The 23,785-nt window shown below is 44.1% G+C and overlaps 1 protein-coding gene across 3 annotated transcripts in view; it reads right to left on the bottom strand.

Annotated features, from left to right (window-relative positions):
* The window catches only part of add1 (adducin 1 (alpha)), a 189,609-nt gene that overhangs the window by 6,225 nt on the left and 159,599 nt on the right, over positions 1 to 23,785 (bottom strand). For 2 of the 3 annotated variants that reach the window (XM_080182512.1, XM_080182514.1), the window contains 2 exons: positions 11,067 to 11,507; positions 8,936 to 9,043 (listed from right to left, as the gene is read on the bottom strand). In XM_080182512.1, the coding sequence (XP_080038638.1) occupies positions 8,936 to 9,043; positions 11,067 to 11,507 (549 nt within the window). Of the gene's footprint in view, positions 1 to 6,846; positions 6,881 to 8,935; positions 9,044 to 11,066; positions 11,508 to 23,785 lie in introns of all 3 variants that reach the window. The other variant, XM_080182513.1, reaches the window with a different exon arrangement.

A 23,785-nucleotide genomic window follows, 5' to 3' on the forward strand; every position in this document is an offset into this window, starting at 1 on the left:
CTGGGATACACTTCATCAGGTCTTGGGGATTTATCTGAATTTGTGAATCATTGATAGTCACAGGTGAGCTGCCTGAAGATTGGAGGGTGGCAAAAGTTGTGCCTTTGTTTAAAAAGGGCTGCAGGGAAAAGCCTGGGGAGCCTCACATCTGTAGTGGGCAAGTTGTTGGAAGGTATTTTGAGAATGGAATGCTGGCCTTTAAAGCGAGGGGGATGGAATATAAAAGCAGGGAGGTCTTGCTGCAACTGTACAGGGTACTGGTGAGGCCGCAGCTGGAGTACTGTGTGCAGTTTTGGTCGCCGCACTTGCGCAAGGATATATTGGCCTTGGAGGGAGTGCAGAGGAGGTTCACTAGGCTGATACCGGAGATGAGGGGGTTGGACTATAAAGAGAGACTAAATAGACTGGGTCTGTACTCGTTGGAGTTTAGAAGGATGAGGAGGGATCTTATAGAGACGTATAAGATAATGAAGGGGATGGATAGGGTAGAGATAGAGAGATTCTTCCTGCTTAGAAAGGATAGCAGGACTCAAGGGCACAGCCTCAAGATGGGGGGGGGGGGGGGGGGGGGGGGGCTGCAGGCGGGGAGAGCAGTTTAGATCGGAGTTGAGGAGGAACTTCTTCACTCAAAGGGTGGTGAATCTCTGGAATTCTCTGCCTGTTGACGTGGTGGAGGCTACCTCACTAAATATATTTAAGTCATGGGTAGATAGATTTCTGATAGACAAGGGAATTAAGGGTTATGGGGAGAAAGCGGAAAAGTGGAACTGATCCACTTCAGATCAGCCATGATCTTATTGAATGGTGGGGCAGGCTCGAAGGGCTGGATGGCCTACTCCTGCTCCTATTTCTTATGTTCTTATGAGAGACAGGATTTACAGGCATTTAGAGACGCAAGGACTAATTAGGGACAGTCAACATGGCGTTGAGTGGAAAATCATGTTGTTTCACTAATTTGAGTTTTTTTGAAGCGGTAATGAAGTAGATGAGGGCAGTGCAGTTGATGTTGTCTACATGGACTTTAGCAAGGCGTTTGACAAGGTACCGCATGGTAGGTTGTTGCGTAAGATTAAACTTCACAGGATCCAAGGTTACAATAGCTAAATGGATACAAAATTGGCTTTTTAACAGAAGCCAGGGGGTGGTTGTAGAGGGTTGTTTTTCTAATTGGAGACCTGTGACCATTGTGCCTCAGAGATTGGTGTTAGTACCACTGTTATTTGTCATTTATATTAATGATTTGGATGAGAATGTAGGAGGCACATTAGTAACTTTGCAGATGACACCAAGATTGTGACATAACGGACAGTGAAGAAGGATATCTCGGATTGCAACGGGATCTTGATCAATTGGGCCAGTGAGCTGATGAATGGCAGATGGAGTTCAATCTAGATAAATGCGAGGTGATGCATTTTGATAGATTGAACCAGGGCAGGACATGCTCAGTTAATGGTAGGGCATTGGGGAGAGTTATAGAACAAAGAGATCTAGGGGTACATATTCATAGCTCCTTGAAAGTGGAGCCACAGGTGGACAGAGTGGTGAAGGAGGCATTCAGCATGCTTGGTTTCATTTGGTCAAAACATTGAATACAGGAGTTGGGACATCTTGTACAACTTCAACAAGACATTGGTATAGCCATACTTGAAATACTGTGATCAGTTCTGGTCACCCTATTATAGAAAGGATATTATTAAATTAGAATGAGTGCAGAAAACATTTACTAGGATGCTATTTGGACTTGGTGCTTTGAGTTATAAGGAGATGCTGGATAGACTGGGACTTTTTCCTCTGGTATGCAGGAGGCTGAGGGGTGATCTTATGAAATAATGAGGGTCATTGATCAGCTAGATAGTCAATATCTTTTCCCAAAGGCAGGGGAGTCTAAACAAGGACCGGATGGAATGCATCCCAGGGTTCCAAAAGAAATGGAAGAGGTGATAGTGGATGCCTTAGTAATTATTTACCAAAATTCACTGGATTCCGGGGAAGTGCCAGAAGATTGGAAAACGGCTAATGTTACGCCGCTGTTTAAAAAAGGTAGCAGACAAAAGGCAGGGAACTATAGGCTGGTTAGTTTAATGTCTGTAGTTGGAAAAATGCTTGAATCTGTCAAAGAGGAAATAGTGAGGCACCTAGAAAAGAATGGTTTGATAGAGCAGACGCAGCATGGATTCGTTAAGGGGAAGTCGTGTTTGACGAATTTATTGGATTTCTATGAGGATGTGACTAGTGCGGTAGACAGAGGGGAACCGGTGGATGTGGTGTTTTTAGATTTTCAAAAGGCGTATGATAAGGTCCCTCATAAAAGGCTGCTACAGAAGGTTAGGGTGCACGGAGTTGGGGGTAAGGTGTCAGCGTGGATAGAGGATTGGTTGTCTAATAGGAAGCAGAGAGTTGGTATCAATGGGTGCTATTCTAATTGGCGGTTGGTGACTAGTGGAGTGCCACAGGGATCGGTGCTGGGGCCTCAGCTATTTACCATTTATATAGATGATCTGGAGGAGGGGGCTGAGTGTAGGATGACGAAATTTGCTGATGACACGAAGATGACTGGAAAAGCAAATTGCGTGGAGGGTGTGGAGAGCCTGCAGAGGGATCTGGATAGGCTAAGCGAGTGGGCAAGGACCTGGCAGATGGAGTATAATGTTATCAAGTGTGAGGTTATCCACTTTGGCAGAAATAATAGCAGGAGGGATTACTATTTAAAGGGCGAAAAGCTGCAGCATGCTATGGTGCAGAGGGACCTGGGGGTCCTTGTGCACGAGTTGCAAAAACCCAGTCTGCAGGTGCAGCAGGTGATCAAGGAGGCAAATGGAATGCTGGCCTTTAAAGCGAGGGGGATGGAATATAAAAGCAGGGAGGTCTTGCTGCAACTGTACAGGGTACTGGTGTGGCCGCAGCTGGAGTACTGTGTGCAGTTTTGGTTGCCGCACTTGCGCAAGGATATTTTGGCCTTGGAGGGAGTGCAGAGGAGGTTCACTAGGCTGATACCGGAGATGAGGGGGTTGGACTAAGAGAGACTAAATAGACTGGGTCTGTACTCGTTGGTGTTTAGAAGGATGAGGGGGGGGATCTTATAGAGACATATAAGATAATGAAAGGGATGGATAGGGTAGAGGTAGAGAGATTCTTCCCGCTTAGAAAGCACAACAGGACTAGAGGGCACAGCCTCAGGATAAGTGGGGGGGGGGGGGTGCAGTTTAGATCAGGGTGGTGAATCTCTGGAATTCTTTGCCCGTTGACGTGGTGGAAGCTACCTCGCTAAATATATTTAAGTCATGGGTAGATAGGTTTTTGATAGACAGGGGAATTAAGGGTTATGGGGAGACAGCGGGAAAGTGGAACTGATCCACTTCAGATCAGCCATGATCTTGTTGAATGGCGGGGCAGGCTCGAGGGGCTGGATGGCCGACTCCTGCTCCTATTTCTTATGTTCTTATATTCTTAAAACTAGAGGGCAGAGGTTTAAAGTGAGAGGGGAGATACATATAAAAGTGTCCTGAGGTACAGTTTTTTCCTCACAGGTGGTGGTGAGTGTCCGGAACAAACTGCCAGAGATAGTAGTAGAGGCGGGTACAATTTTGTCTTTTAAAAAGCATTTAGACAGTTACATGGCTAAAATGAGTATAGAGAGATATGGGCCAAATGCAGGCAATTGGGACTAGCTCGGGGTTTTAAAAAAAGGGACAGCATGGACAAGTTGGGCTGAAGGGTCTGTTTCCATACTGTAAATCTCTATCACTCTATGGAGGATATGGATTAGGAGGAAAGGCTGACCAAACTTGAGTTTGTTTTCATTGGTGTGTTGGGAGGATGAGGGTGGTACCTGATAGAGGTTTAAAAGATTATGACAGACTTGGATAGAGTGGATAGTCAGAGGCTTTTTTCCAGGTTCAATTACTCGAGGGCACAGGTTGAAAGTGAGAAGGGGCAAGTTTAAAAGAGGTATAAGGGGGCAATTTTTCCTCTCAGTGGGTGGTGAATGCCTAGAACGTGCTGCCGGAGGTGGTGGTGGAGCAGATATATAACATTCAAGAGGCATCTGGATAAATACATGAATAGGCAGGGCATAGAGAGATACGGACCATGTAGAGGCAAGAAAATATTAGATTAGAGAAGTAACTGTGCTGGCACAGATTTGGTAGGCTAAAGGGCCTGTTCCTGCGCTGTCCTGTTGTTTGTTTAGACAGCCATGGCATCAAGTAGAATGTTAATGCACTTCCTCAGCAGCATAATTACACAAAATCACTGCTATGCTTCTGAAAAGAAACAATTCCACTCTTGGGCGAGGGATATACAATTATTTTAACATCTAAAGGATATGGAATAGTTCAGGATTTAGTCAGTGTCAGTGATGTGGAACTCATTATTATGGCATGAGTGGTTAAGGCAAAAAGTAGAAAAAGGAAATAATTTCTTTAATCAACTTCCAGAGACTCATGTTGAATACAACGAACTAGTGAGGGAGTACTGTACTATCCGAAGTGCCAGGTTTTCGAATTAGATTTTATACTTACACTGTCTGCCATTTTAGGTAAAAGTAAAACACTTTTGAGCATTATTTTGAAGAAGAACAAGGAAATTGTTCCTGATGTCCTAACCAATATTTATTCCTCAACCAACAGCATTCATAAAAGACTGTAATTGGCAGCCTCATTTCCTACTTTACAACAGCAATTAAACTGCAAAGAAACACTTCATTTGCTGTAAGGTCTTGGTTGAGGTTGTGTAAATGCAAGTCTTTCATTATCACATCCTGTCCTGCAGTGTACCAAATCACAACAAGACTTGTTTCAAATGCAGCCTGGGTGAGTGAGGGAATACTGGACTTGTTCATAAAATAAAATTTTCTTCACCACTAATATATCTTGCAAAGAACTTTAAGTCAAATGAACTATATCATTAATGGAAGGAATCAATCTCCCAGTTACTAAAAGCAATATAGAATCATAGAATCCTTACAGTACAGAAGGCCACCATTCGGCCTATTGAGTCTGTACCAACCACATCCCACCATGTCCTATTCCTGTAATCCCACACATTTACTCTGCTAATCCCCTTAATATTTGAGAATCTCTCCAGTAGTGTCAATCCATTGTATGGCATTGTGCAACATTTCATAAAAGCTGATCGCTTTAATTCCATTTAGAAGATGAGTGCAGAGGTGAAAGCTAAGTTGGTCCATGATAAATTGTTCCATGATAGCTCAATTACCCACAGGTCAGTGACTCAAAGCAACAAATGGCCATTTCTTAGATACATTAAATAGTTTTGCCTTAGGGGCGACGCGGTAGCACAGTGGTTAACACTGCTGCTTCACAGCTCCAGGGACCTGGGTTCAATTCCCGGCTCGGGTCACTGTCTGTGTGGAGTTTGCACATTCTCGTGTCTGCGTGGGTTTCCTCCCACAGTCCAAAGATGTGCAGGTTAGGTTGATTGGCCATGCTAAAAAATTGCCCCTCAGTGTCCTGGGATGTGTAAGTTAGAGGGATTAGTGGGTAAGTGTGTAGGGATATGGGGGTAGGGAGTGGATGGGATTGTGGTCAGTGCAGACTCGATGGGCTGAAGGGCCTCTTTCTGCACTGTAGGGTTCTATGATTCTATGTAATGTACTCCTAACATCCGTTCTGAATTTGCCTTTGATTATAGAATATATACGACCTCTAATTACATACCATTGGTTCTTTTGCCCATTTCCCTGTCCATCCAGTCACAATGCAATGCCACAGTGACAAAGCATTTGAACCTCAGGGCTTGTTAAAGAGGTGTCCTGCACAATTCTGGTCATAAACTAAACCTCTCCATTTTCTCAAGTTAAGGATCATATCAAACTTCGCTCTGGCCCAAGTAAAGACAAAGGAAAACAAAATATAGGGCGGCAGCAGCAGCTTTGGTACAGAGCAGCAGCAAGCTCACAGATCTCCACGGTTAACGGAAATTCTTGGTTTAGTTACCACCCTCCCCCCAACCACCACACAAAGGAGTGATCTTCAATTATTGCACTTTTAACTCAAACAAGTGTCATGGATAGATGTTTCTGACCCTCCTCTATCCACTATTTTAACTGAGCTAATAAATTTAATTTTAAATGAGTTTATTCCTAGTAAAATAATGGACAAAGAAACATCATTTGAATAATTAGACATTTGATTGCAACATTGTCATGTAATTTCTAGCCTGCCTGTCAAGAAGTCATTGCTTGAATTGTCAACGGGTTAGACAGCTTTGCAGACATTTTCTGAAACCTGATTTAGTCAGTTAGTTATGGTACTTACACACTTTAAAAGTCAGCAGATTTAAGCAGTATTTTGTTCATATCCCTGAAATTTTGTACAGTATACTTTAGAATCAGTCATATTATGTAATATTTAAAAATGAACTATAAATGCAGGAATGTTATAACATATTCAGCAATAAAGTGTTAACAAACAGACTTACAATTGAAAATCAGGTACAGGATTTACCATACATCGTTCAGTGTACACACAATCCAAAAATCCATCAGGGATTTAAAATTAAACAACATTAATAAATTCATTTGAAAGGTATATGTTCTTCTCAGAATACAAGATGTCTAAATAAAATGATACTGGAAACTTATCTGATAGCCAAGAGAGTTGTGCACTCTCTTATCAAAAATTAATATACGCTGGTCCTTGTGAGAAAACAAAGGGATAAAGTAAAACAAAATGTCTAAAATTTCAGGAAGGTGTTTCAGCTTAAAGTAGGCAATTAACCAGTAGGAAATGGAAGTGAAAACAGGAATGTGAAAGCTGAAAGCCATGCACGCAAGTTTCGCAAGGTTAAGAGAAGCAGCTCTATACATGAATGCACAATACTTACTATGGTAACAGGTACTCTTTAGCACATCCAGCTCCTGTTTGTAATGCAGCCACAGGAAGGTGGGTGGAGGAAAAAAAAGCACAAGAAGAAAAATCTATGCATTCATAACAGCCGTTTGTGTTAAACAAAAAAAAACAGAATATACAATTATTACAGAACAGAGAAATCAGGTGAGATCAGTGAATGAAAAAAACTACAAGAGGACAGTGATTCTAACATGGCAGAAGGTGCACAGATACATGAATCAGATTACACCATTTTATATAACCAACAGTGGCATTAACTGCTGAAAATACTACATGATTCTGTGCCATTATTAGAATTTATTCAAAGGACTTTTAATCTGGTCCAAAATCCAAATTGGACTCCAAATAAATTAAAATGTTTGTATATTTTTGGGTGATACAAAACACAATGCAGGTCAAATTGGGGTCAGATGTTTTCTTTTACCACTTTCCCTAAATCTTTAGATTTTCCCTCCAAGAACTTGTACTCATCACCTTTTCTAAATAATGCATAGAATAAGGGGGTCTTCGAGGTCAATTTCCCCAATAACCCAAATACAATCCAATTTATAGTGGACTCAAACCCACCTAATCTCCTGAGGGATAGTTTGACACAAATGCTTCCCAATCAACGAGAAGGAAATTGAGAGTCAGAGTTTGCCTCCAGTACAACTTGCTCCCCTACCTATGGGCATAAGGAAAGGCATGCATGTTCCTTAAAGAATAAACAGGTGTTAGCGTGAATCCATGGTGGAATCATCATCCACAGACTTGGATGAAAATAACCCACTGTACTATGGTGGCCTTTGCTCTCACTTAACTGCTGTGTCACCCAGTTTAGCTGAAATGATTGCATTCCTGTTTCTAAGTTGTTACATTCTGGTTTGAATCTCATACCAGAAATTGAAAGATATTTAATTCTAGTTAAATACGGGAGTGGAGTGAGGGAATGCTACACTTCAGAGGTGTATCCTATACAGGAAAAATTTCCAGTTTCAGTGGTTCGGGTGAATATGAAATACCCTGAAGGAATTAAATGGGGCAATGAGTTCTTATGATGTGCTCACATTTCTCTCCCAAGAAATGTTTTCATTCTTATTTGTAGAGTGTTACTCATGGAGAATTAATTTGTCTACATAACAGGGATTTTTGGATGGAATAAGAGCAATGTCCATTTAGTTCATCTTCTATCATCCTGGCAGTTATATGATACAACTATAACTGAGTTATTGATTAACCATTAGCAACCAATATCAGTTAGTCTAGAAAATATTCAGACACAAATGGTCAAGGAAAAGCCCTAGTGAACAACGTTTGGAAATACAGGTTTAAAAGCACCCATTTCTCCCAAGCACATCATGTCAAAAATAAGAAAACCACTAAATTTGAAAAAAGTTCTGTAAATAAATGTGCAAAACACATGCACAATGTCTTGGTTTTATTGTAAGGTTTTTGACAACAAAAAACTGCAGACTATTCATCCATCACATTTACAATGTTTTACCTTGTCTTGCCTTTTTTCCCCAGTCATCTCAGCAGCACAGAACCAATACTATTCTTAACCACACATTTATCCAGCTGTTTTTTCCCTGCCTCCACCCACCTCTGCAAAGAGTCAATTTCAGCCTCAATTGCTTTTGCTGGAGATTCTGACAGAGGTGTAATCCAACAGCAGCAATGAACAAGAGGTGTGCAACATACTCTTTATGCTTCAGATTGCTTATATTTTGGGAGTGTTGATTATTTCACTCAACAATACTGAAATAAGAACCTCTCAACTGATTTAAGTCAAAGCATATCACTGATTGAAGCTACCTTTGCAAGTATGCAGGCAAAATTTCTACTGGAATTTAGTTGATTTCCAGTTTTACAGCTGCAGTTATCAAATTCCTGCTGTTCCCCAAATAAATATAGTAAGGTCATGCACACTTTCTTGTACATTATTGCCCAATTAAAAGACAAAGCAGTTTTTTGAAAGTTACACACACACGCACGCACACACAAATAACTTCATCAAAAGTCAAACAAAATTACAAATCACCATGCTTTAAATTAAAGAACCTTAACTGATCAGTGAATCTTACCATCATCTAATTTTGTGGGAGTGCTGGGAGGAGTGCGGGTAGGTGTGTGATCTGCAGGACTCTGTTGGTCGTTGACTTTTACCTCCACTGACTGGGATTCTAAAAGCTCTGAGATTAAGGTGAGAGAAAACAAGAGAAAAATGGTTTAAATTCAGCACAATGTTTGCTCCTTGATCTTTTTCCTGCACAGTGGCTACATTCAAAAGTATGATAATTTATTTTTGTTGGCATCCTGTATAAACAGGTGAATGATCCTGGTCATTAATCCTGATTTAGATCCAAGCTGGCAGCAAAGTCTCCGTTGCACTCCATGAAGGGCAACAGCCCATTGGATAACCGAGATTTCCTAATATCATTCCCTTCTGTTAAATGTAAAGTCACCATAGTCCAAGGTGACCATAGGCTGCTTTCCCCTTTGAAAGGGAGAGCTGACAGGTGGTGATTTAACCTGAGAATCATTACGTCTCAGGCGAAGGGCAATATTGAGAAGGCAGAGGCGTCATGAATATCCTCAGCCAGAATGGGAATTGATCCCATGTTGTTGGCGTCACTCTGCATCACAAACTAGCTGACCAGCCAACTGTGCCCTCTGGTACTCCTGGTATGGTTAGCTGGCATAGAAATAAATTATCTGATGGCAAAGTTTACTGAAATGTCTATTACAACTTGTTTGACCAAAGAAATATTTTAAAAAAAACTGTGCTTTCTTCCCCAAATCAGAGAAGTGAGATATTTTGGCCCTGGAGGGAGTGCAGAGGATGTTTACTAGGCTGATACCGGAGTTGAGGGGATTGAGCTATGAGGAGAGGCTGAATAAACTAGGCTTGTACTCGTTAGAGTTTAGAAGAATGAGGGGAGATCTCATTGAGACGTATAAGATGATGAATGGGATGGATAGGATAGAGGTGGAGAGACTCTTCCCGCTCAAAAAAGACAGTAGGACTAGGGGGCACAGCCTCAAGATAAAGGGGAGGCGGTTTAGAACGGAGTTGAGGAGGAACTTCTTCACTCAAAGGGTGGTGAATCTCTGGAATTCTCTGCCCGTTGAAGTGGTGGAGGCTCCCTCGCTAAATATTTTTAAGAAGCGGGTTGATGGGTTCTTGATAAGAGAGGGGATTAAGGGTTATGGGGAGAGGGCGGGAAAGTGGAACTGAGCCACAACAGATCAGCCATGATCTTACTGAATGGCGGGGCAGGCTCGAAGGGCTAGATGGCCTACTCCTGCTCCTATTTCTTATGTTCTTAAAGTTGACATGTGTACTCATCTGCAGCAACCCCTGTAACAATCTGTATAATACTACCTTTTGTAGAAGTTTCAACATTCAAATCAATGTGAAGTTAAATTCGACATGCTCACCCACACGATTTAACAAGTATGCTCTATGGTTTTGAAGTTTCCAGCTGTGTAGCTGAATATTTAATTAGCAAATTGATATGTTACAAGTCACAGGAATATTCTTGTCCTACTTTTATAAACATTTATAGCATGTAAATTAGACAAAACACTTTGACCAAGAAAACATACAACTTTCTTCAGCCTTGCTGAAAAATACATGCAAATCATAATGCTGTTTTGAAGATTAATGACACCATGGCTGGGATTTTCTCCCCCTCCATCCCCCATGGCACGTTTCTGATGTGGTGGTGGGTTGCCATTGATGACAACGCGGCCGGTGAGTAAGGTAAATAGCCACTGACTTTGTTGGGTACAGAACACCCCACCGCAGGTCAATGGCGAGCCACTTCCACTGCTGGAAAACCTGCCACGAGGATGTAAATTTCCAGCCCACTATTTTGCTAAACTCTACAGCATGCAAAGGAAGGCAGAGGACAAGAATCATTTCAAGAGTGCAGGGAAACCAGGGTCACTTAGGATTGGTTATAATCTTAACTTGAGATAAGAATTCAGTTGTAGAGCTTCTCAGACCAAGAGGAAACACAGACCCATAAAGAAAAAATTTAAATCACCACTAGCAACCAGATGTTACAGCAACTGGTCAAAAAATGGAGACAGTTGTCAGTGATAGTGAAGATTCAGCATGTTGAGGGACAAAGATAAATCAGATTCAGGAACCCAATGTTTTTGATTAGAGGGTATTGCGTTTCTTCATTCAAAAAGATTGGATCTTACCCTGCTGGCCAGTAGCTGAAGGGTCAGATGACGAAATACGGTCAGCAGAACTGGCTAGTGCCTTGACAACAGCACTGTGTAGCTGGCTGTGTAGAGATTCTTTGCTATCCACATGTTCTGGGTTGAATTGACTCGCGACCTGGCCTACACTGTAGTGAGTATCCTGACCAGACATCTGCTTGTGACTGTAATAAGACTCTGACTTCGTAGCGTATTCTTGTTTGGTTTGAGATTTTGTTTCAGTTGTATTATCTTGGTTATATATAAGTTCATGCATGGTGGGTAGGCTTTGGCTTTGAACAACTTCAGTAACAGTCATTTGCTCCTGGACAGTGTGCATTTGCGATACATCTGCCATACCATCTGGCTTGCCATCAGGGTGTGCTCGATTGAGCTGAACTTTCACCAAGACCTCACCAATTTGGGCTGTAGTATTCTCAGCTAGATAAGATAATACGTTCATGCAAATAAAGCTTTGCCAAATATTTAAGTACAAAACAACTGATGTTACAGATTAACAGTCAATAAATTTTCAATGGATTTAACATCTTTTTTTATTAGAATGCGTGGTTAACAAATTTCTTGTTCTTTTTCACTGACAACCAAAGTTAGTGCTGCTTCATCACCACGTTCTTTCAGTTGGTTCAATGAACATCATACATCTCCTCCCTAGGCTCTGCAGTTCAAAATCAATAAACCAGGGTAGATAGCTAAATATTAGAAGCTGTTCTTTGTTATGGAATGAAATTAGCAACCATAGTTGCTAACGTCAACATGCTGGGGGCGAGTCTCCCATAAAGATTAAGTGTCAAATTTGCGTAAAAACTCCAATAAATCCTGCTGTTTTTTCAGTGGGAGTTTCACAATGAATCTCCCATACTCTATGCACTGCAGAGTGCATGAGCACAGATCATTCTGAAAATCAGGGGGCAGGGTCTATTTCTACTGAAGAGGTGGGCAGCATAGAGTTGAGTGGGCCAATGCGCATGCGCTGACCTGTCATAGCAGCAATCGGTGCATGCGCAGTAGCCCTGCACTGCTAGCCTCCCGAACGCTGGCCAGCTCCGCATTGTACTGGGGTTAAAAACAGAAAGAAGTTGCACAACACCAGCTTAAAGTCCAACAGGTTTATTTGTAGCAAACGCCACAAGCTTTCAGAACAAGCTGTCCCTTTGTCAGGTGGGTCCGCAACCCCAGCATTGCCAGCCATGCAACACCCTGAGTGTGTCCAGGCCAGTCCCCGCCCCCAACCAAATCTTCCTTCCCACCCCCGGAGACTTCAGTACCAGACCCGCTAATGACATTTAGATAGTAAGATGTGGATTTAAATAATTTATGTAGCTCCAAGCCGATGACGCTGGAGAGACGCGCAGAGGCTCTGGCGCCCAGCAGGGAGCCCGTGAAATGGCTTTTGCACTATAGATGCAGCGCAGTGGGCTCAGAGAATTGCCCCCATTAACTTTTCAAATTTGGTGTGGAACTGTAATGGCTGGCAACACTTTGTGATAAAGCACAGGTCAACCTGAAAGCAATAAAAACATTATGTTGATACATACATGATAATTATTAGTCTGGATAGACAAATTACTTGAAACTACTGAATTGTTTAATTCAACCGTTAACTGGGAATCTTCCTAACAGATATACTACAATAGGATTCCTACAGTGTAGAAAGAGGCCACTCAGCCCACTGAATCTGCACTGACTATCCAAAAGCATCTTACCCAGGATCCCTCCCCAACCCCATGTTATCTCTGTAACCGTTCACATTTACCATGGCGAATCTACGCAATACATCTTTGGACACTAATGGGCAATTTCGCACAGCCAATCCACCTATCCTACACATCTTGGGACAGTGGGAGAAAAATCAGAGCACCAAGATGGAAAACCACGCAGACACTGCGAGAATGTGTGGAGTTTGCACAGTCACCCAAGGCTCGAATCAAACCCAGGCCCAATTGAGTTTACTCTACATCAGAGACCCCAAATGCAGAACACCTTTGGTCCATCTGCAAGCATGACCCAGATCTATTTTAACATACCATCATGCTCACGTGCCAACATGTACGTCCTTGGCCTGCTGCAAAGTTTCAGTAAATCCCAACGCAAACTGGAGGAACAGCACCTCATCTTCTGATTCGTCACTTTACAGTCTTCCGGACTTAACATTGAGTTCAATAACTTCAAACCATGAAATCTCCTCCACCTTCACCCCATTTCCACCCATTAATTTATATATTTTCACTTCTTCGCTTTATTTATTTTCATTATTAGGGTCATCGAGTCATAGAGGTTTGCAACATGGAAACAGGCTCTTCGGCCTAACTTGTCCATGCTATCCTTACTTTTTTTTTTAAAGACCCTTAAGCTAATCCCAATTGCCCGCATTTGGCCCATATCCCTCTATACCCATCGTACTCATGTAACTACACAAATGCTTTTTAAAAGATAAAATTGTACCCACCTCTACTACTACCTCTGGCAGCTTGTTCCAAACATTTACCACCCTGTGAGGAAAAAATTGCCCTTCTGGACACTTTTGTATCTCTCCCCTCTCACCTTAAAACCTTTGCCCTACCTTTGGGAAAAGGCATTGTCTATGCCCCTCATTATTTTATAGTCCTCTATAAAGGTCACCCCTCAGCCTCCTATGCTCCAGAGAAAGAAGTCCCTGTCTATTCAGCCCATCCTTATAATTCAATCCATCAATTCCTGGTAGCATCCTAGTAAATCTCTTCTGCACGCTTTCTAGTTTAATAATATCCTTAATAATAGGGTGACCAGAATTGTACACAGTATTCCAAGTGTGGCCTTAACCAATGTCTTATACAACTTCAACAAGACATTCCAACTCCTGTATTCAATGTTCTGACCGATGAAACCAAGCATGCTGAATGCCTTCATCACCAATCTGTCCAACTGTGACTCCACTTTCAAGGAGCTTTGAACACGTTACCCCTAGATCTCTTTGTTCTGTAACTCTCCCCAGTGCTGTCGCATTAACTGAGTAAGTCCTGCCCTGGTTCAATCTACCAAAATGCATCGCCTCACATTTATCTAAAACTCCATCTGCCATTCATCAGCCCACTGTCCCAATTGTTCAAGATCCTGCTGCATTCTCACTGTCCACCATGCCACCAATCTTGGTGTCATCTGCAAACTTACTAACCATGCCTCCTATATTCTCATCCAAATCATTAATATAAATATTCAATTAAAAAAAAATCATCTCACTTTCCACCTTTTGCCCTTACCACTTTCTCCCCTCCCCACTAGGGCCAGCTGTTAGTTGTTTCAGGTCGTCCTTTGGCACACTGCTCACCTTTGTTCTGCCATTTGCACATTCTGATGTACCACTATCAGCAGCATTCTTAGCCCATGATCACCTTCACTTACATTTCCTTTGTCTTTTTGTCCACGATATCTTTGTCAATCTCTCCTGTCTCCACCAAACACTGGCTCTATCTAGACCCCATAGCTTTCCTACCTCCTCATCACAATAGTACAAACCTTATCCTATTTTCTATTGTCTTCAGCTTTGATGAAAGATCGTCCAGGCCTGAAACAGTAACTCTGTTCTCTCTCCACAGATGCTGTCAAACATGCTAAGATTTTCCAGCATCGTCCCCAAACTTTCTATGGTGAGCAAAAGATCAAGGACTTGGCTGCCACTAGTATGACAGCTGCCAGCCACCTCACCACTGAACGGCAAATCATAGCCTAGTAAATTGAAAGTCAAGTTATTGTGCTGGTTATTTGATCAATCCACTTACTGGCATCATATACTCCTTTCAAACCAAGGACTGGGCTTGACTGAAGAGATCAACTCACTGACCCAATCACACTTCATCAAACAAGTTATTTTCACTATAATGTCAATATGAGGCTAATTTTTTCAAGATCTATTATCTAGGAGTTAAAAATGGAATTTGGATCTGATCTACCCTCTATTGAACCTTGCTTCAGAAGTTTCTCATCCCAGAAATGAGTCGTGAGAACCTTCTGTTCTGATGAAGGCACAAGTAGCTCCAGTGCAGACACAGGCAATCCTCTGGCATCACAATATATTAATGGTAAAAGGCAAGTTAAGGAAAAAGTGGGACCCATCAGATATGAAAAAAGGAACTTGTGTGTAGTTGCTGAGGCTGTGGGAAGGATTTTAAATGAATATTTTGTCTCTCTGTTTCCAAAGGAATGATGCAGATTTAGTAGTCCAGGAGGAACACTGGGATGTTGGGTAGGAGAGGAAATACTCAAAGGGTTAGAGAATCCTTGAAAGTTGATAAGTCGCTAAGGCAAGATGGATTGTTTCTGAGGCTGCTGAAGGAGGTCAGGGAGGAGAGGTAGCAGATGTTCTGACAGTGATTTTCCAATTGTCACTGGATACAGCGACACAGTGGCACAGTAATTAGTAATGCAGCCTCACAGTGCCAGGGGCCCAGGTTCTATTACAGCCTTGGGTGACTGTCTGGAGTATACATGTTCTCCCCATGTCTGTACGGGTTTTTTCTCTCAGTCCAGATGTGTTCGTTATGTTGATTGACCATGCTAAGTTGCCCCTTAGCGTCAGGCACATTAGCAGAATAAATATGTGGGGTTATGGGGATAGAGCCTGGATGGGATTATTGTTGGTGCAGGCTCAATGGGCCGAATGACCTCTTTCTGCACTGTAGGGATTCTATGATTTTTCGATGCAGAGCAGATGCCAGAATAGTGTAAACATAGTTCCATTGTTTAAAAAGAGATTGAATGCAACGCCAAACAATTTTAGGCCAGTTAGCCGTACATCGGTATTGGATAAATTAGTGGAATCAGTCCTCAAAGACAGGATTAACTTGTCATATGGAAAGGCATTGAGTAATCAGGGATGGTCAGCATGGATTTGTTAAAGGAAGGTCTTACCTCAAATTTGATTGAATTCTTTGTGACAAGGGTTGATGAAGATAAGTGCAGTGGATGTTACGTACATGGATTTTAGCGTGGAATTTCAAGGTTCGCAGGACAGGTTGGTCAAAAAAGTAAAAGCCCATGGAATTACAGGGTAATGTGACAAACTGGATAAAATGGTTGCTTTGTAATAAGAAAGGGTAATAGTCAATGGATGCCCTTGTGAATGGAAAATTGCTTCAAGGGCTCAGTGTTGGCACCCTTTCTGAATGTGTTATATATTAACGACTTGGATGTAAATGTGGGGAGCATGATTGAGAAATATGCAGATGACAAATACAGGCAGAGTAGTGGATAGTTTAGAAAGTAGCTAAAAGCTTCAAAACGAAAGAGTGGTTCGAGTGGGCAGTAAAATGGCAATGGATTTTAACACCCCTCATTTCAGGAGGCGAAGTAGTTATAGGAAATACACAATAAATGGGAATATATGACGAGTGATAGATGAAGTGAGTGATCTTGGCATCTCATTGTTCCTTGGGAGCACATCAGAGAGGGAGAGACTGGTGAGTAAGTTACTGTGTTTCTTTTTTTTTAAAGCTTTTTTTAAAAATTTTAAATCGGAGACAGGAAGTGGTCATAGGGAGATCTAGGAAGTAGTTTTATTACACTTTTAAAAGTTACTTACGTCAGAGAATCGACCTCATTGTTCCTTGGGAGCACATCAGAGAGGGAGAGACTGGTGAGTAAGTTACTGTGTTTCCTTTTTTTAAAAGCTTTTTTAAAATTTTAAATCAGAGACAGGAAGTGGTCATAGGGAAGTAGTTTTTTTTCCCTCTGGACCCCCATAAATCGGAAAGGTGAAGAAACCTGACACTCTACACAGATAGAGTATCCCACCCCTCCCTCCTCTTCTAACCAAAAAGAGAGAGGGGCTCTGACTGAGAGCAGGTAAGTTTGTTTTTGTTTTTGCGTGAGCTGTAAGGGCTTTGGCTCAGAGGGCCAAAGCAAAAAGGGTGAGGCAAGGTAAGTTTTTAAGTTTTTTTTATATTACTTTTTTCCCTATTTCTAAAAAGGGCACATATGAGTGTGAGGCCAGTATGTTGTTGCCAATGCAATATGTGGGAGGTCTTGGAGGCTCCTGGTCTCCCAGACATCCATACCTGTGCTCGGTGTGTGGAGCTGCAGTCCATACGGGACCTAGTAAAGGAACTGGAAAGGCAGCTTGAGGACATTCATAAGAACATAAGAAATAGGAGCAGGAGTAGGCCATCTAGCCCTTCGAGCCTGCCCCGCCATTCAGTAAGATCATGGCTGATCTGTCGCGGCTCAGTTCCATCTTCCCGCCCTCTCCCCATAACCCTTAATCCCCTCTCTTATCAAAAACCCATCAACCCGCGTCTTAAAAATATTTAGCGAGGCAGCCTCCACCACTTCAACGGGCAGAGAATTCCAGAGATTCACCACCCTTTGAGTGAAGAAGTTCCTCCTCAACTCCGTTCTAAACCGCCCCCCCTTTATCTTGAGGCTGTGCCCCCTAGTCCTACTGTCTTTTTTGAGCGGGAAGAGTCTCTCCACCTCTATCCTATCCATCCCATTCATCACCTTATACGTCTCAATGAGATCTCCCCTCATTCTTCTGAACTCTAACGAGTACAAGCCTAGTTTATTCAGCCTCTCCTCATAGCTCAATCCCCTCAACTCCGGTATCAGCCTAGTAAACCTCCTCTGCACTCCCTCCAAGGCCAAAATATCTTTGCGCAGGTGTGGCGCCCAAAACTGCACACAGTACTCCAGCTGCGGCCTCACCAATGCCCTATACAGCTGCAGCAAGACCTCCCTACTTTTATATTCAATCCCCCTCGCTATGAAGGCCAGCATCCCATTCGCCTTCCTGACCACCTGCTGCACCTGCAAGCTGGGTTTTTGCGACTCATGCACAAGGACCCCGCCACCTGCTGCAGTTTTTCGCCCCGTAAGTAATAGTCCTTCCTACCATTATTCCTACCAAAGTGGACCGCCTCACACTTACCAACATTAAATTCCATTTGCCATTTCCTGGCCCATTCGCCCAGCCTATCTAGATCCTTCTGCAGACTCTCCACACCCTCCGCACAATTTGCCGTTCCCCCTATCTTGGTGTCATCAGCAAATTTCGACACCCTACACTCGGTTCCCTCCTCCAGATCATCTATATAAATGGTAAAAAGCTGAGGCCCCAGCACCGACCCCTGGGGCACTCCACTAGTCACCATCCACCAATCCGAATAGCACTCGTTGACCCCCACCCTCTGCCTCCTATTTGACAACCAATCCTCTATCCACGCTAACACCCTACCCCCAACTCCATGTCCCTCGACCTTCTGCAATAACCTCTTGTGAGGTACTTTGTCAAACGCCTTCTGAAAATCTAGAAAGACCACATCCACCGGCTCTCCTCTATCCACCGCCCTAGACACATCCTCATAGAACTCCAGTAAATTTGTCAGACACGACTTCCCTTTAATGAAACTGTGCTGCGTCTGCTCTATCAAGCAATTCCCTTCAAGATGCCTCGCAATTTCCTCCTTAATGACAGATTCTAACATTTTACCTACCACAGACGTTAAACTAACCGGCCTATAATTCCCCGCCTTTTGCCTGGCACCCTTCTTAAACAACGGTGTAACATTAGCCGTTTTCCAATCATCCGGCAGTTCCCCGGAATCCAGCGACGTCTGGAAAATAACCACCAAGGCATCCACTATCACCTCCGCCATTTCTTTCAGAACCCTCGGATGCATTCCATCCGGTCCTGGGGACTTGTCCACAATCAGCCCCTCCAGTCTGTCGAGCACCGCCTCTCTAGTAACAGTAATGTCATTAAGACCCTCCAGTCCTACCACCTTTCCATCGCTAACACCCGGCAAATTATTCACGTCCTCCTCCGTGAAGACAGGAACAAAAAAGTTATTCAATACCTTAGCCATATCCCCATCCCCTACCACTAGGTCCCCTTTCTCATCCTCTAAAGGACCAACGTTCACCCTAGCCAGCCTCTTCCTTTTTATATATTTATTCGTCTCATTAGAGAGAATGAGGAGATAATTGATAGGAGCTATCGGCAAGTTGTCACACCAGGGCAACAGGAAGAAGGCACGTGGGTAACTATTAGGAAGGGGAAACCTCAGGTGATGGCGAGCACGCCGGTGGATGTCCTCCTTCAAAATAAGTACTCCTGCCTGAGTACCACTGGGGGGGACAGCTCATCTGGAGGAGGAAGCAGTGGCTAGCTCTCTGGAGCTGAGCCAGTACTTCAAAAAACTAAAAAAAGAGAGCAGCAAGGCAGTACTAATAGGGGACTCCATAGTGAGGGGTTCAGACAGGCGTTTTTGCGGACGTAGACGGGAGTCGCGGATGGTGGTTTGTCTCCCGGAGCTGGTATCCGGGATGTCTCTGGACGTGTCCCAGACATCCTGAAAGGGGAGGGTGAGGAACCGCAGGTTGTGGTTCATGTAGGTACTACTGACATCGGCAGGAAGAGGGAAGCAATCATGAAAAGGGATTGTAGGGAACTGGGTAGGCAGCTGAGAAAGAGGAATGCGAAGGTAGTAATCTCAGGATTGCTGCCTGCACCGCGGGAGAATGAGAGCAGGAATGGAATGAGGTGGAGGGTGAATGCGTGGCTGAGGGACTGAAGCAGAGGGCAGGGATTCCGCTTCCTGGATCATTGGGACCTCTTTAGGGGCAGGTGTGACCTGTACAGTAAAGACGGGTGGCACTTGAATCCCAGGGGGACCAATATCTTGGCAGAAAGACTGGCTAGGGCTACTGGGGGGACTTTAAACTAGAAAGGTTGGGGGGAGGGAACAGAGATGAGGAGACTGAGACCGAGGAGGTTAGCTCCCTGGTAGGGAAGGACTGTAGACGGTATGAGAGGGAGGTTAGACGGGTGGTGGAGAAGAGAAATGTCCAGACCGAGGGGCTGAGGTGTGTCACTTTGGTAGGAATAATGGTAGGAAGGACTGTTACTTACATGGCGAAAAACTGCAGCATGCGATGGTGCAGAGGGACCTCGGGGTCCTTGCGCATGAGTCGCAAAAACCCAGCCTGCAGGTGCAGCAGGTGGTCAGGAAGGCGAATGGGATGCTGGCCTTCATAGCGAAGGGGATTGAATATAAAAGTAGGGAGGTCTTGCTGCAACTGTACAGGGCACTGGTGAGGCCGCAGCTGGAGTACTGTGTGCAGTTTTGGTTGCCGCACTTACGCAAGGATATTTTGGCCTTGGAGGGAGTGCAGAGGAGGTTTACTAGGCTGATACCGGAGTTGAGGGGGTTGAACTATGAGGAGAGGCTGAATAAACTAGGCTTGTACTCGTTAGAGTTCAGAAGAATGAGGGGAGATCTCATTGAGACGTATAAGATGATGAATGGGATGGATAGGATAGAGGTGGAGAGACTCTTCCCGCTCAGAAAGGACAGTAGGCCTAGAGGGCACAGCCCCAAGATAAAGTGGGGGGGGGGCGGGGAGAACGGAGTTGAGGAGGAACTTCTTCATTCAAAGGGTGGTGAACCTCTGGAATTCTCTGCCCGTTGAAGTGGTGGAGGCTGCCTCGCTAAATATATTTAAGACGCGGGCTGATAGGTTTTTGATAGGCAAGGGGATTAAGGGTTATGGGGAGAGGGCGGGAATGTGGAACCGAGCCACAACAGATCAGCCATGATCTTATTGAATGGCGGGGCAGGCTCGAAGGGCTGGATGGCCTACTTCTGCTCCTATTTCTTATGTTCTTATGTCTATTTTAACGCCAGGAGTGTAGTAAATAAGGTAGATGAGCTTAGGGCGTGGATTGCTGCTTGGGAATGTGATGTGGTGGCCATTACAGAGACTTGGATATCTTGGACAGGACTGGGTACTTCAGGTGCCAGGATTCAGATGCTTCAGGAAGGACAGGGTTGGGGGTAAAAGAGGTGGTGGAGTGGCACTGTTGATCAGGGAGTGTCATGGCTGCAGAGGAGGAGGATGCTGTGGAGGGACTGCCAACAGAGTCATTGTGGGTGGAAGTTAGGAACAGCAAAGGGTCGATAACTTTGCTGGGTGTTTTCTATAGGCTGCCCAATAGTGACAGGGAAGTTGAGGTGCAGATAGGGAAACAGATCCTAGAGAGATGTAGTAATAACAGTTGTCGTGATGGGAGACTTTAATTTCCCAAACATCGACTTGAATATCCCAAGGGTAAGGGGTTTGGATGGGGAGGAGTTTGTTAGGTGTATTCAGGAGGGGTTCCTGACACAGTATGTGGATAAGCCTACGAGAGGAGAGGCTGTACTTGACCTGGTGCTGGCTAATGAACCAGGACAGGTGTCGGATCTCTCGGTTGGAGAGCATCTTGGGGATGGAGATCATAATTCTATCTCCTTCACGATAGCATTGGAAAGAGATAGGATCAGGCAGGCTAGCAACGTGTTTGTCTGGAGTAAGGGGAAATATGAAGACATCAGGCAGATAATTGGACAAATAAACTGGAAGGTGGTGTTCTTGGGGAGAAGTACAGAAGGAAGGTGGCGGATATTCAAGGAATGTTTGACTGGAGCTCTGCACGATAATGTTCCGAAGAGACAAGGAGGTTTTGGTAGGGCGCGGGAACCGTGGTGCACGAAGGTTGTGGTGAACCTAGTCAGGAAAAAAGGAAAGGTGTATAAAAGGTTCAGAGAGCTAGGAGATGGTAAGGATGTAGAGGAGTATAAGGCTTGTAGAAAGGAGCTTAAAGAGGATATTAGGAGAGCCAGAAGGGGTCATGAGAAGGCCTTGGCAGGTAAGATTAAGGAGAATCCCAAGGCCTTCTACAAATATGTAAAAAGTAAAAGGATGAGAAGAGAAGGGATAGGACCTATAAAAGGTGAAGGGGGAAAAGTCTGTGTGGAACCAGAAGGAACGGCAGAGGTGCTTAATGAGTACTTTGCCTCGGTATTCAGGGTGGAAAGCGATCTGGGAGATTGTACTACAGGTTTGCGGCAGTCTGAAAAGATTGAGTATGTGGATGTTAAGGAAGAGGATGTGTTAGAACTTTTAAACTCTATCAAGATAGACAAGTCACCGGGACCAGATGGGATGTACCCCAGGTTACTGTGGGAGGTGAGGGAAGTGATTGCAGAGCCCCGGCGATGATCTTTGCGTCGTCGATGGAGACGGGAGAGGTTCCGGAGGATTGCAGATGTGGTTCCTATTTTCAAGAAAGGGAACAGGGATAGCCCGGGAAATTACCGACCGGTGAGTCTGACCTCAGTGGTTGGTAAGTTGATGGAGAGGTTTCTGAGGGACAAGACTTATGAGCATTTGGAGAAGTTTAGAACGATCAGAAATAGTCAACATGGTTTTGTCAAGGGCAGATCGTGCCTTACGAGCCTAGTTGAGTTCTTTGAGAATGTGACTGAGCACACTGACGAAGGAAGAGCGGTAGACGTGGTTTACATGGACTTCAGCAAGGCGTTTGATAAGGTCCCCCATGCAAGACTTCTTGAGAAGGTGAGAGGGCATGGGATCCAGGGGGCTTTGGCCTTATAGATCCAGAACTGGCTTGCCTGCAGAAGGCAGAGTGGTTGTGGATGTGTCTTTTTCTGCATGGAGGTCGGTCACCAGTGGAGTGCCCCAGGGATCTGTTCTAGGACCCTTGCTGTTTGCCATTTTCATAAATGACCTGGATGAGGAAGTGGAGGGATGGGTTAGCAAGTTCGCAGACGATACGAAGGTTGGTGGTGTTGTGGATGGTCTGGAGAGATGTCAGAAGTTGCAGCAGGACATAGATAGGATGCAAGACTGGGCGGAGAAGTGGCAGATGGACTTCAACGCGGATAAATGTGTAGTGGTCCATTTTGGCAGGACCAATGGGATGAAGGAATACAATATCAAGGGTAGGAGTCTTAGTTGTGTTGAAGAGCAGAGGGATCTTGGGGTCCGGGTCCATAGGACTCTTAAATCGACCTTGCAGGTGGAGGATGTGGTCAAGAAGGCATATGGTGTACTGGCCTTCATTAATCGAGGGATTGCGTTTAGGAGTCGGGAGGTAATGCTGCAACTTTATAGGACCCTTGTCAGACCCCACTTGGAGTACTGTGTGCAGTTCTGGTCGCCTCATTATAGGAAGGACGTGGAAGCTATTGAAAGGGTGCAGAGGAGATTTACAAGGATGTTGCCTGGATTGGGAGGCATGCCTTATGAAGATAGGTCGAGGGAGCTGGGGCTCTTCTCCCTGGAGAGATGAAGGTTGAGAGGCGACCTGATAAGAGGTTTATAAAATGTTGAGAGGAATAGATAGGGTGGATTCTCGGAGGCTATTTCCCAGGGCTGAAATGGTCGCTACGAGAGGACACAGATTTAAGGTGCAGGGAGGCAAGTACAGAGGAGATGTTAGGGGTAAGTTTTTCACTCAGAGGGTGGTGAGTGAATGGAATCGGCTGCCGTCGGTGGTGGTGGAGGAGGCGAACTTGCTGGGGTCTTTTAAAAGACTTCTGGATGAGTATATGGGATCTAACGGGATTGGGGGTTATAGATAGGTCTATGGTTTAGTAGGTATACAAGTGATCGGCGCAACTTGTGGGCCGAAGGGCCTGTTTGTGCTGTAGTGTTCTATGTTTAAAAGTACACAGGTCCCCAAAGGCTGCAGTTCAAAGGTTGTAAAGGCAGCGCATTGAATGCTCTCCTTGAATGTGTGACATCCATTAGTTTGATTCAGAGAGTGGTGCGTCTGATTTTGCTTGTTGTTTTACAAGGACTGTGTACCTACTGAGATACCTTTTGTAACTTGTGGTGTTATCCTTACAAGTATGTGTACATCTGTAAAGATGTAGCTGGGG

Source organism: Carcharhinus amblyrhynchos, unplaced genomic scaffold (genome assembly GCF_965287045.1).
Source record: "Carcharhinus amblyrhynchos unplaced genomic scaffold, sCarAmb.v2.hapA scaffold_61, whole genome shotgun sequence".
Taxonomy (NCBI): Eukaryota; Metazoa; Chordata; class Chondrichthyes; order Carcharhiniformes; family Carcharhinidae; genus Carcharhinus; species Carcharhinus amblyrhynchos.